Source organism: Cervus canadensis, chromosome 28 (genome assembly GCF_019320065.1).
Source record: "Cervus canadensis isolate Bull #8, Minnesota chromosome 28, ASM1932006v1, whole genome shotgun sequence".
In the NCBI taxonomy this organism is placed as follows: domain Eukaryota; kingdom Metazoa; phylum Chordata; class Mammalia; order Artiodactyla; family Cervidae; genus Cervus; species Cervus canadensis.
This window is the reverse complement of record NC_057413.1, coordinates 38852297-38866341: the sequence shown is the minus strand read 5'-3', so window position 1 is coordinate 38866341 and position 14045 is coordinate 38852297. Positions and strand designations below refer to the sequence as shown.

Here is a 14045-nt window from a genome sequence, read left to right as displayed (position 1 = left end):
AAGATATGGTTTTTCCAACTCATTTATGGGTGTGAGTTGGACCATAAAGAAGGCTGAGTGCCAAAGAATTGATGCCTTTGAACTGGTGTTGAAGACTCTTGAGAGTCCCTTGGACTGCAAGGAAATCAGTCCTGAATATTCACTGGAAGGACTGAAGCTGAAGCTCCCAATACTTTGGCCACCTGATTAGAAGAGCTGACTCATTGGAGAAGACCCTGATGCTGGGAAAGATTGAGGGCAGAAGGGGGTGACAGAGGATGGGATCACTGGATGTCCTCAATGGACATGAGTTGGAGCAAACTCCAGGAGACGGTGAAGGGCAGGGAAGCTTGGTGTGCTGCAGTCCATTGGGTTGCAGAGTCAGACACAACTTAGCAACTGAACAACAGGTAAAGTCACCTACCTTTTCAGAGTTGAAATCTTTATATTCCCAAACCACAATTTAAAAATACTTGAAGGGGATACAGCCACAGACATTAAGATTCTAACTGGTTTCCTTGCCAAACTAACTCAAACCTCCCCCTTTTAAGTGTGGCAGTTATTTTGTAAGCTGGCACTGCAAAAAGTTGTATCTCAATTTTCAAGCTGTAGAATTATAAATGAATGAATTTTGATTTCCTTATGATTGGAAAAAAAAAACCCATCCAAAAAAAAAAGTGACATAGTGCTAGGCAAACAGACACACATCTAATTGAAATCATTTATTCTTCCAGGTTTAAATTCTATCCCACTCCAATTAAGTACTTCTGAACTTTCAGGACAAGAGTTTAAATGCAGGTGGAGTTCACTCAGAGCCTCACAAGCTGGCTCAAAGCCCCCTCACGGGTCTCCTCCCCTTTAAAAAACCAAGGCCCTTGCAAAATGACAACAAGCGAGCTCAACCCTGCCTGTGTGTTATCATCTCTCTGAGCTGTTGCCCAGGCCTCAATTTAAGAATTTAGGCAATTCCCGGGGGGTCCAGTGGTTAGGACTCAGTACTTTCACTGCCAGCATGGGTTCAATCCCTGACCAGGGAATGAAGATCACACAAACCACAGGGTACAGCCAAAAAAATTTTCAGATGCAATTCCAAGTTACTAGCTTTCAGCAGCTCTGGAGTCCAGATACAAGAGTTGAGATTCTGCTAGAACCCAACCTTTTGCTATTTCCAAAATCACCACAATCATTTCTATATGTTTCTGGAAACATATAGAATAAGCCAGCCTTCATTTAAAAATGAAAGTTTCTACCATGCCCGTTACACTGAAAGCTCTTGCTTTTGTATGGTGTAGGCCCCAAATTCTGGAACCCAGATGTTTCTTCATAACTACAGAGCCCTTCTGTCCTAAGCAAGAGAAAGGGATAGACTTGTGCAAATGAGTTTCTGTGATTTCCGTTTAGTAGACTGCTGGAATCCTGTGAATTGGCATTTGTATTAGGCAACTTTGCAAAGCTCTGCCAACATGCAATTTGAAGCCAAAGCAGCAAATTATGAAAACAGGCACACCTGCCCCTTCAGGCAGATACCCAATGCAAGAGAGAACCCACTGTTGGCTACTCTCATCCCTTTCACATCTACCTGGTAACTTAAGTGTTCAGGAGACAATCCACACATCCAGGACTGGAGAAAAATCTGAGCCTGTTCAAAGTCCTGAGTTTGAAACTTGGCCGAAGGAGCCAGGTGTTGGCTACATGTAAATCACAGCAGACTGTGAACCTTGTTATTTTGGAGGATTCACTTTACAAAGAGCAGATGCACTTTTATCATAGCAACAGCCGACTGATTTATTTAAAACAGGATGATCCTTTTTCCCAACTGCCCCCCACCCTGATATACATTCCTCAAAATTCTCAAGTGTATTCGTTTTGAAGCAACTATAAAAACAAATGTTATTAAGGTAATGAACTCAGAACATGAATAATATTTCTTTATTTACAAGTTAGAATCAACAGACAAAGAAAAGACAATCCAGGGGACCAATTGGGGAGATGACTGAAACCCCCAGGGGCCCCAAATGGAGCAGAAGGAAAAGGGAAAACTGAGTAGAAAAAAAAAGTCAACGTAAAAAAAGAGCTCCCCCTTCCTCCCTCCCCATGGAAGCTGAGGGACCATGGCCCCACCCCTCTTCAGCCTTACCTAGCTTAAAATAAATTAGAACAAACAATCTCAAAACAGGGCCCTTCTAAGTGAACAGGGCAGCTGTGGCCTCAGGTAAGCCCGTATCAGGGCCTCTGCCCATTCCCACCCGATACCCCTGCCTGCCCCAGCCATTCTGAATGGGGGCTCTATGCCTAAGAGGGCACTCTCCATGGGGCTGGGAGCTCAGTCCTCCTTTGTCCGTTTTTCCGTCCCTCCCCCCTGCAGAGCCAGCTCTCTCACAGAGGGGGGAGGGGTGAGATGAGGAGTGTCAGCACAGGGAGGGAGCGGGCGGGGCAGGGCGGTCTAAGGGTCCGGTCCTGCGGAGCCTCCTGCCCCATCTGGCCTGGCCCTTTAGCCTGAGTCTGAATCACTGGTGTCTGAAGAGGAGGAAGATGAAGAGGAGGAGCTGGAATCCGAGCTGGAGCTGGAAGCGCTGAGGCGGGATACTGCTACCTGCTGTGCTGAGGATGTCTCTGTTTTCTCACTCGCTAAAGAACACAGGTGAAGTTTAAAGATGTGTAAGTCTACATTCCACTTTTGAAAAACCAAGAGCCAAGAGGGCAGGATAGAATGAATTCACAGGGGCTTATGGGACACTCACCTTTCTTGGGGGGCTTTTTGGTAGAATTGAGCTGCCCACTAACATCTTGTAACCGCTTTTCTAGTTCCCGCTTCTTCTCCAAAGCCAGTTCCTCCTTTGTCTTTCCCACAGGTTTTTTAATAGCTAGAAAAGAAACAAACCAGGACTAACATAGCCAGGAGCACTCTGGTTTCCCTGTCCCCTGCTGTTGCCAAATGCCTTTCTTGAACTTAAGCAACTATTAATGCAACCCATCATCCCAGGAACATCAAGCATACCTCCCTGCCATCCTTCTCTAAATTGTCCTCAGAACCGCACAAGGATTTGCTAAGTTAACTTGGGGATCTCATTTCATACTCACTATACGGCTTCCGAGGTTTCTTTCGCAGGCAGGAAAGGACGTAACGTTCAAGCTCTCTAAGTGTGGACGGCTTGAGTGTTTCAAAATCAATCTCAATTTCTTCTGGGTTTGAGTCACGTAAAGAGGGCTCCCTGGCTTGGATTATGTGCACGACACGACCCAGTTTCTCCCCGGGCAGCTTGTTGATGTCCAGGCTCAACTGCCGCTTCTCATCATAACTCATGGGCCTGCTTTCTTCCTCCTCCTCTGAGTCGTAGCCAGCAGGCAGGGCAGGTGGGGCTGTCTTTGCGGCCTTTTTGGGGAGTCTGAGCAAAAGAAAGTTATCAGTTGGGGGAACACATTACCTCCTCAACACATTCTCACTATTCAATCCAGTGATCTGGATTTTACACCTGAAGAACTATTTCCATTAAGGCAAATGAGTGAGTGAGTCAGAGATGGGCTACAGGACACTTGCCTATCAGGGGAGCAGAGCTTATTTACACAGCAAGTATTTTATATTAATCTTGGTTGGGCTTTGAAAAATAGATACAGGTATGTCAGCACAGGTCTATTTTTTTTTTTTGGGTACCTAAAGGACTAACCCATCCCTGACTACAAAAAAAAATATACAAAAAAGTATAAGGGGTAGGCAGATTACACTGTCAAGAGTTAAGCAGCTTCTAAAGACCCTATGTTCTTCAAGGTCTATTTCATCATCTGGACACTTAACAGAAGAAGAAAAAAAATCACTGGCCCCATTTAGAGAAAACTTTTGCAAGCAATGGGAGAAATCTCTGCTTCCTTCCCTGTTCGAACTCACTTGGGGCCACCTCCTCCAGAAGGTCCAAAGCCAGGAGGACCTAGTGTAGCAGTGCCGCCACTCCCACCACCACCCGCTTTCTTGGACTTCTTGGGTTGTGATGGGCGGGGTGCCCGAGGCCCTTTGTCATCCTCATCAACCCCGGCTCGGCCCCGGTGCTTCTCTGCCTTCCGTTTCTTCTTTTTCTCTTTTTTCTCTCTCTTTCGCTTGGGCTTGGATATTGGGCCTTGGGACAAGGCAGCGAGTTGTTCATGTACTGCTCTAAGCTTGAGAGAAAAAGAGAAATTAAATTGAAAAAATACATAGGTTAAGCAATAAAAACTAAAAAAAAAAAAAAAAAAAAAATTAAGCCAAGACAGCATGAACCTCATCCAGTAAACTCAACAGTGATAGAATACCTGTTCCTGCAGTTCAGCCAAGCGATGAGCCCTTTCTTCCTCGGAGTCAGAACTCTCACTCTCTTCTTCCTCCTCTTCATCATCCTCATCTTCCTCCTCTTCTTCAGAAGAACTCTCACTGCTACTTTCATCGCTGGAGGACTCTGAAGATGACTTGGCCAAACCAGGAGGCAAGGCAGTAGAGACTGGTAAAGGCCCTGGTTCCAGTGGTTCATCTGGCATTTTGGCATAACGGAACTCAAATACATCCTAGAAAGGGACAGCAGACTCAAAACCAGGCTAGTAGATATGCCCTGATCACACCTAGCCATGCGGTAGCTCCAATGTACAAGTGTACAGATGGGGAGAGCCTCACGTTCAGGCTATGCAGCACACATGGCAAAATTCCTTTCCTCAGATCCACTTATTCTTCACACTTTGGCCTTGACACTCACCTGTAACTTTCGCGCCATGGCCACAACATCATGGTCTGGAGGATTGTACTTATAGCAGTTGGAGAACATAAGCCGCACATCAGCAGCAAACTCCTGTGCGTCCCGGTAATCTCGATTCTCCATCTTCCGCTGCAGAAGGAGGCAGCATCAGAAGCTGCACAGGCAGGGAGACTCACCTTTCCCTGCCAGGCCCAGACACTGCCAAGAACAGCCCTCTAGACAGCACAGTGGGGGGGTGGGATATGTGTGACCGGATCTATACCCTGGGGCTCAAGTTTGAAGTCAAAGGAATTTGGGTGGGCTGAAGAAATATCTATGTCTAGGGAAAAAAAAAATCAGAATTTCTAAGTGAAAGGGGGTGTGTGTGGCCTCCAACTATTGGACTACCCCTTTATTCCCCTCTAACCCTAGCCCAACACTTCCAACGGATAGGACCTAAGTAGAAGCAGAGATGCTCTGAACATAAAACCCACCACAGTATTTCCAATTCCAGAAACTGTGGACTCATTAGAGTACGTGACCTTCTACCTCACTATTTTGAAAAAGTAAAACGCCAAGATAGCTGCGTGCCCATAAGAAGTGACTGTTTTATTGGTCCTTAGGTTCCAATCACTGCCTGAGTATCCCATCTGCCCCATGCAGTGGGTACCTTGACAGTGCTGAGGTCCATGGGGTGCTTAATGATGTCATGGTAGTCATGCAGGCCAAGAGCAGAAGCGTCCACTGGTTTATAGAAAGGCCAGGCATAGGCAGCATGCTTCTTAGACAGTAACTCCTTCAAAATGCCATTGCAATGTTTTAACTGTTCCGACAGCTTTCCTTTCTTGGAACTCTGGTGTTGTTGCTGAGAGTCAGGCAAGTCTTTGCGTGGGGGCTTGATAGGACGGCCACTTTCTCTACGCACAGGGGGGAGCCGTGCTGCCTTAGGCTCCAGACCCCCTGGAGGACTAGCTGGGGACCCAGGAGCCAGGATAGCTGTAGGTGTAGGGGTGGTAGTATCTGCTTTCCGCTTTACCCCTTTTTTCTGCGGAGAAAAGACAGGTGCCTTTTACTCTGGATCCACCCCATTTAAGACCTTTCCCTCCTTACCCCAAAGATATCCACAGATGTATACCTTGGCAAGGGGCTGTGCAGGGGGAGTTGCAGAGACAGCAAGGAGTGGGGGTCCAGCGGAGTGCAAGGACTTGAGAAGGGGAGAAGAGATGACCGACGGGTGGGGAATGTTGAGGACAGTGGTAGGTATCTCAGGTGGTGGCGTATACAGGGCAGTGTGAGACACAGAAGAGACAGCAGGCACCTGATGGGCACTGGTGATACTACCCTGGAGCGCTGGAGGGGGAGAAAAAGAGTTTAGTTTGATTATCATTCCCATCTTTTGGTCTCTATTGGCAAAACTTCTCTTCCTACCTGCCAATTTGGCCCCTTTCTTGTGGCTGTTCTTAGGGATAGTAACCACAAGTTCTTGTTCTTCTTGTGGCATTGATGCCACTTTCTGCAGAAAGATCTTTTCCAGCGTTTGTGCCATCAGGACAATATCATCAGTGGGCTACAGGAAACACAGAAAGTTCAAATGTTAGGGAGGAGGAGGTAAAACCATTTTCTCTGGAAATACCTAGCCCCAGACATCAGCACCACTCCCTTACACAACTTCATCAAAGTACTAAAAATTACCTATATTGGGCCACTAATTTCCCATTTCTCTCTCCCAACTTTGCCCCTCAAAATGCAACAAAGAAAAGAAGTGAGAGATTCAGAGTTGATCAGTTCCCTCTTCCTCTCAGGTCTCTGGAGATTTCTGAGAAATAAGGCCACTATTCACAAGAACATCATAAGTGGTGTACTTAAAATATCTCTTAACCCTGGATCTCTGAAACCACATCACTGTTTTCAGTGGTACCTTTGCAAACAGATTTTCTAGATACCAAAATACTGAGAGCATATTTAATAAAAGATTTAAACTTTACAATGATAAAGTAGTGATAAGAAATGCACTCTCTCTCCCCAACAACAACACACAAAAACTCACCTTGTTGTAGATATAGCAGTTGGTGAACATGGTGTTGAAATCCTGCATACACTCTGAGGCAGCCCAATAGTAGTTGTTTTCAAGTCTCCTCTTAATAGTACCCATATCCATAGGCTGCTTTATAATTTTGTGATAATCCTAAAGAAAGAAGTGGTAGGTCAGACCACAGAAAGAAAAATGCCTGTTCTTAGGCAAACTACCAACCCCAACACACACACACACACACACCGCCCAAGTCTGTCAGAGGAGTACATACATAGTCTCCTCAACTGCGGCCCCAATTAAAACTATGGGATAGGAATAAAAAATTGAACAGGACTCGGATCACCTGTAAGGGGACCCCTATTGCCTTGCTCTAACCACCCATCTCCCACCCACTCTGGAAGTTTCCCATCCTGTGACATTACCTCTGGGGCTGGCTATCCATGGGCTGCATGAGGGAAAGGAAGAAGCTAAGAATTTTGGCCACCGTGGTCCTCTCCCAACCTGGGGTGGGAATCTGTAAAATGGAGCCAGGGCACAAAAGTTAAGGAAGGACACAATGAGATCCTAGATAGCAAGCGGTTGGATCAATCACAAAGGACCAAAAATCTAGAAATCTGGTGGCTATCTGCCCTACCGGGTAGAAATGGGAGCTCCCTAGGGGCCGCAGCACCTACACTCAGCAGCCCACCTCCACGCACACGCACTCTTTTTCATTTCCATACCTCCCCACTCCAACCTCTCTACTTACCGGCAGACCCAGTTTGACGGCATCCACAGGTTGCCGGAAGGGCCATGCAAACTGATGTTTCCATAGAGCCTTCATCACCACCTTGTGCAGATATTGCAACTGGTTGGTAACCCGTCCTGGCTTTTTGGGATTGGACACCTCAGGAGGCGGTGGGTTGGCAGGCGTTAGTTGCAAAGCCGGCACTGAAGCCATTGTGGGGCTCTCGAATCCTTCATACAATAGAGAGGGCTTTCGAATCCTTTTCCCAGGCGCTGCTGCTTCTGGGCCCAGGCCCAGTAACCCTGCATTCCCCTCCCCAGGGAGCCTGTGAAGATAGGAAACAAAATCAGATGTGGTAATCTGGTGGAATTTAGTAGAATTCCACAATTCACAGGTTTGCACTATGTACCCTCAGCACATCTAGGCTTGGAATCGTGCGATAACAGTGGTAAAGATTATGAAAACGAATCTCGTATCCAAACAGTCTGCGGAGCTTTTGTTTCGTACCTCTAATCATCTTTTTTTTATGCCCACAGAAGACCTATCTTCTGAATTCTTAAAATCTGATAGGCTTCTTCACCTGTTTTAAAGTGAAAAAGAAGCCCAAGTAGCTTCTCATAGGGCCCAGCCATTTAAGAATCACAACCTCTCGGGGACAGAACTTAAGCAAAATGGGTGGAGCCAAGAAACTCAAGCCCCAAGCTTCCTCCTCACTAGGGGCTTGGTGGTTGCCATGGTGGTTGAGCCTGAGGGGAAAGGATAAAAAGAAACAAAATAGGAAATTTTCATAAATCGCTGCTGATGAGGCAGACACCTAAGAATCCACCTGTGCAGAAGGGATCAGCAGCCTCCACAAAGCTCCAAATAGTTAACTCCAAACAACGGGCCAGCAATCTAACGGAAAACCATACCAACTCAAAAAAAAAAAAAAAAGGAATCAGACAAGGGAGTATTTGTCAGACTTCAGTCTGGAATACCTCAAGTTACCAGCCTCCAGGAATTAACTATTCGCAAATTCAGTCTCCTCCCTCTAAGGGACTCAAAAAATAGAGCTGTCCAAACAGTCAAGGTCAGCAAATTTCCTCATAAAAGTGATACAGACCTCCCCCTACCCAACCTCTGCCAAAAACTGCGATGCCATTAACAGGTTCCACTGTTAGCATCACCTCTAGAGATCAAAGGCCAACAGTGCATCAAGTTTACATTCTCTCTCGGGCTCCTCAAGACCAGGTGTTACCCAAGGCCTAACACTACAGACATTAGACCGAGATCTTATTGTTTATATCCCCAAAGCTGGACTAAAGAGTGCTTAGCTCCACCTTTCTACCCTGAAGGAAACTCTCAATGGTACCCCTCTCTCACACACACACACACAAGCGCGCGCGAGAAAAAAAATCCAATCGTCTGCAACAAAACACACACCTCTCAACACAAAACCAAACCACTCACCGAAAATCAACTTAAAAGACCTATCCCCCCCCCCAAAAAAAGACCTATCCCCGACATTAGGTACCCAGAGTAAGAATGGTCCTTGTACCCTACTCAGGGAATCCCCGTTTCCAGTCCCCGAAGCTCTATCACCATGGCAACGCTGTAAAGCACAAGATGTGGCCACGTACCCCCGCCCCAGAAGGCTTGACAAACGGTCGCTTAGACACCAGACCCCCAGGACCTGCTGCCCAATCAAAGTCCTCCCCCACTACATATTCCGCCGCCACCTCGCTATGCCCAACCCAGCCAAGATCTGACCACAGCGGAAAAGTAATGTGTAAACTGACTACCTGTGCTCCCTCCATTCGTAGGATCTGGGGCCGCCAGCACGGTCCCCAAACCGCCGCTCACCCCTCTTCTCCGCGAGCCTCGACAACCAACAGTTGCGCCACGCAACAGCAAAGCGCCCGAGTCGGTTCCGCACTCCCTCCGAACCCAACACCTCACCCCCGCGCGCCGCAGCCCCCCAACGCCCCCTTCCCACACGCGGCTCGCAGGGACGTACTTGTTGTGGGGAGTCACGTTTTGCAGCATCTTGACCACAGGGAACCGGCGCTGCCCTCAGCCGCGTAAAGTCCGGGTGGCCTCGGTTCCCCTTACCTCCCGGTCCAGCATAACCCGGGAAGTGGGGGGAGGGCGGGGGCCGTTGCCCTCGGCCCTCCAGGCGACAACCCACCCCGCCGGGCTGGCACGAAAGCAATCTCTTCTGCTGTTCTTCGGAGAACTCCCAGCAGCTTGGCGCGCTCCGCAGGAGGCGGACAGCGAGAAAATGGCGGCGGCCTCAGCTGAGGCGGGCGAGCGAAAGGGGACGGGCTCTTCAAACCCCAGGACGGCCCCCGATCCCAGACACCGTCGCCAATACTGCCTGCCGTTGGTCTGCAAGGATCCCCTCTTCCTGCCGGGACCGTCCGGGGCGGACGAGGTCCCGTTTCGATCTCGGATGGAGGCGGATGAACACGAAAAGTGGTTTAGGGAGCCGCCGCCTCCATCTTTGAAATCCTCTTGAGGGCGGAGTAGAGGGGGTGGACAGACTCCGAGAACTGGGCGGGGCCCGAAAAAGGGGAGCTTCGGGGGCTTCTATGGGGTCTGTACTGTCCGCCGGGGCCGGTCATAGGCCGAGACGAAGGCCATTTCCAAGCGGATGGACGTGGATTGTAATGGCGGCCCCAGACGACTCGAAGGCTCTGTGTAGATACGCAGAATCCTCCAGCTCGTTCTAGAGGCTGCTCCACTCCAGCGCGAAATGGCGCCTCTGAGCCCCGCGCCAGCCCTTTATATATAGGCAAGGGGGAGGAGCTTCGCCGCTCATGCGCGCCACCGTGCTCGCGATTTCCCCCACCCCCTCCGCGCGCGCGCGCTCGCTCACGCGCGTGAAGAAGCAGAGTCGAAGGGGGAGGAACACCTCTCCGCGGGAGCGTTTCCTATTGGTCGGCGGAAGCGATGACGTCATAAACCTCATTTCCAAAGCGTCGGTCACCAGGCAGAAGAGTGCCGCATAGACCCCCAGGGAAGCGGCAACCCGCCACATCTCTGAGCCAATTGGCTGCGCTGTGGTTCGGCAACTCCAGGGAAAGAGGGAGGTTGGCAGGGGTGCAGCACCCCCTCCTTGCCTCCCCTTCCAACAAAGTCTTTCCAGCCGTCCAAGCCCAGTGCGGCTGGCGACTGCCAAGCTTGGGCAGGTCGTGCCATTCGTAGCTCCTCCATTGGCCAGGCCGCAGGACTGGAGGGGGCCGCGTGGGCGTAGCCAGGCTCGGCCCGCCGGGGTGTGGCCACAGGACGCCGGCGGTGGTGGTTCTCGGGATTGAGGCGGCCGCCGCAGTGAAGAACCTGAAATGAGGAAGAAGACGCCATCTTAGAAGCCGCGGCCTGCCACTCTGACAAACGGCTGAAGGCTCCCAAACACAGCGAGGAAGGAAATTAACGTTCCTGTGCTTCGCAATCAAAAGTGCAGGATTACCAGAGCCTTCAAATCCTCCCCTTCCTTCCCCAGGCCAAGCAATCGAAATAAAAAACGCTCCTCAGAATCTACCCTCTGTGAACTCAAAGGCTTCTCTTCAAGGCAACTAAACAGAGACCACGTTCTAAATACTTGCACCCCAAGCACCTCTTCAATCCCCTCCCTCTGATACCTTCAGTTACCAATACAAACATCTACCTGGTCGACAAAATCTCGGCAACCCTTTAGGGGGAGCAAAGTCTCCAACAAAAGCAGCCGTATACCCTGCAAAATGAAACCCACCTCCTCCCCAAACTTCTCTCCGGTGTCTGGCTCAGAGCGGAAAAAACAAGGCCTTCGAGGGGCGAATCAGGGTGCGCACCCTCCCCCTCCTGGCGAGCTCAGACCTCTCCCCACGCTCCCCGCCCTTCCCCCCACTCCGAAGGCGGGCCGCACCCCCTCTGAGGGTCCTGGCGTCGGGGGGGGCGGAAGGGCTCCCCCATCCCCCCCACGAGGGTCCGGAGTCCTCCCCACGGAGCGGCTGGTCTATCGGTCAGCGCCAGGGAGGAGGGCGAGCGGAGGAGGTGGCGGCTGCGGCTCAGACTAGCCCTCCCCCTCCTCTCCCCTCCCCCCTCCCCCCGGGCCGTCCGCCTCCGAGGAGGGGCAGGAGCCATTTTGGGAGCTCAATTTCGCCCCCTCCCCCCAGCCCACTCAGTCTTTCCCACCACCCAGTAACCCGAATAAGGTTACAGACTGCGTGTGAATACAGCCGCAGCGCAAGGTTAGGATCGCTCAAGCCACCGAAGAGGGAAAGAATTTCTCCCGTCCAGCCTTTAGTTGGGGGCCCTCTCCCCTCCTCCTTGTCCCCTTTTCTGGCTACCAAGTAAGAAAAACCTATGCGTATCTAAATAAGGAAATTAACCATGTAAATCAACGAATATAAGGCCCCCCCCCCCCCCAACCGCAGGGCTTCGAGAGGGCGTAAGTCCTCGAACTGTTACCCTCTTTCCTTCGTAGCAGCCCTGGAGCCTTAACCTTGGTTACTGCATCTAAAATGGCCGTCAACCTTTCCTCTTCTCGACCACCAGACTCGGGCAAACCCTGCGGGAGTGGGGGGGGGAAGCACGCACAGGGGCGGCAGTCTCTCCTCTCCTGCCCCCCTCCGATCAGGCCTCGGCCTCAAGAGTACCAGCGGGCCCGCCCGGGTGGCTGCAGCAAGGAGAGCAATGACACAGCAACTTTCGCAGAGGCCTTCTCCCCTCCCCCTCCCGGCCCAGCCTCCCCAATCTGCCATTCTTCCGCGAGGGGCCTTGCAAGTCTGCACAGAGGCCTATCTGAGGGCCGGTCAGGGAAGAAAAAGTTAGGAGGTCGAGAGACCACAGGGCCTTATTAGAAAGTAGAAGGGCAGCCAGACATTCTGGCTTATTTCCCTGCATTCCGGAAAATCACTGTTCTCTTCTGCCTCCCAATCGTCCCTTCCCCCAAATGAGTCACACGGGAGGCTACTGGTACTCAGTAATTTGGAAAAGTAACTCTTCCCTTCTTTCCGCTCCCTCCCCCGCAATACACAAGGAGAGACTGTTCAGGAATGGGGGAGGGGATGAAGGAGGCAAAAGACACCACCCAGGAGAAAACTGAAACTTGGGGAGCTGTGAAATCATTCCAGGTCCCGAGACTCACTCTCCTGTGTCTCAAGCCACAATTTTCAACCTCTCCTGAGACCCCCGTTGGGCCTGGTTCCTGATCCAAAGACGACCCCGAGCTTCTAGCCTGCAAACTCTCCCCAGCCTGTGATAGACACATGCTCAGCTAAGACCCCGCCGGAGCAAACAAGGTTTATTCAGAGGGCTCCGCAGGCCAGGTCCACGTGAATGCACACAAATTCGATAAGCCACTCGAAGCGTAACCTCCACCATGCCATGTGGACTGCCAGGTTCCTACCGCTGACACAAAAGCAGCACAGAAATGCTCCTTCTACAGCCTCTGGGGAGAAAGGGAGTGGGGGCCTGGGACAATCTCAGTTCACAGCCTGGGTTGCCAACTCTCAGCATCCCCCTCTAGCAGTAGGAACTACAGTCACCACTCCCACTCCTCAGCCCACTAGATCACCCCACCCTCCGGCCGCCAAAAGGATCCCTTCTCACCTGGCTCCAGGCTCCTGTACCCCCAAGGGACGAATGGAATGGGGGGACACACCGCCCCCACGCCCCTTTGCCCTCCAATTGCTAAGAAGATAGAGGTTGGCCATTCCCCTCCCCCACTAGAGGGGCCCTCGCCTGCTCGCCCCCTCCCCGCTGCCATTGGCTGTAAACTGTTTGAAGGACAAGTGCTCCCACCTCAGGGTTCTTCTCTGCACCCCAAGAATCTCCCTCTCGGACTCCCCACCATTGGTTAGGCATTTAAATGACTGATAACATGCCCGCCCGGCAAGGGCCCCTTCTCACCTGGATCCCGGAACCTTCCAGGGGGGCTCCACTGTTCCCCTTGGCTTGGTGCGGGGGGAGGATGTAATCCGGGGTGTCACCCCCCCCGGAAACTGAGGTTGCGTTGGGGGAGGGGGCGTAGTCCCCAGCCCCTCCCTTCCCGGCCGAGCTGGGGGTGGGGAGAGCATCGGGACCGCGCGGCCACGTCAGCGTTCCCCAGATTGGCTGATCCGGGTCACGTGCCCGCCACCCCCCCCGCTACCCACCGCCCCGGGGGCCAGTTTTTCCGAAGGTTCTCGGGGGTCGCGCAAGGGGCCAAGGGGGCCGCATGGCCCAGGCCTTTCTCTACAGACCCAGAACACCCTAACGTCGCTGCTTCTCCACATCCTCGGCTGCCTATCCCGCTGTCGTCGACCCTATCCCCCCCACTAGTCGCGCCGTACGGGTTCAGCATGGCTGCCGCAGCCCGGGAACGTGCACAGCGCAGGCGCAAGGGTGCGACCGGCTTGGGGGAGGGGAAAGGAGAGTGGGAGGCCGCCGGGAGAGCGGCAGTGCGCAGGCGTGAGGGCGGGCGCCGTGGCCCCCGCGGCTGGCCTCGGAGCGCGCGCAGTGGGTGGTGCGGAAGCGGGCGCGGCGCGCGCCGCGCGCGCCCTCCCGCCTCAGCAGCCCCTCCCCCACTGCAGGCGGCCTCGCTGGGCGTCCTGAGGTGGCCCAACTCGGTCCCTTTTCCGCAGGTGTGAGGGGTGGCTTGGGACGCCCGGGC

The 14045-nt window shown here is 52.0% G+C and overlaps 1 protein-coding gene across 6 annotated transcripts; it reads right to left on the bottom strand.

The window, feature by feature from the left end:
• Positions 1-1894: 1894 nt before the first annotated feature.
• On the bottom strand, positions 1895-13757 carry BRD2 (bromodomain containing 2). 6 transcript variants are annotated; one of them, XM_043449283.1, is made up of 13 exons: positions 13304-13757; positions 9429-10750; positions 7454-7757; positions 6721-6858; positions 6102-6240; positions 5809-6023; positions 5344-5718; positions 4695-4823; positions 4261-4509; positions 3863-4128; positions 3061-3365; positions 2721-2843; positions 1895-2607 (listed from the first exon to the last, which is right to left on the bottom strand). In XM_043449283.1, the coding sequence occupies exons 2-13, from the start codon at positions 9455-9457 to the stop codon at positions 2471-2473; spliced, it is 2409 nt and encodes an 802-aa protein (XP_043305218.1). In that variant the 5' UTR covers positions 9458-10750; positions 13304-13757; the 3' UTR covers positions 1895-2470. The 6 variants fall into 6 exon arrangements, with proteins under 6 accessions (XP_043305218.1, XP_043305222.1, XP_043305219.1 ...); XM_043449287.1 differs by lacking the exon at positions 13304-13757 and adding an exon at positions 11861-11998; XM_043449284.1 differs by lacking the exon at positions 13304-13757 and adding an exon at positions 11163-11473.
• Positions 13758-14045: the final 288 nt, after the last annotated feature.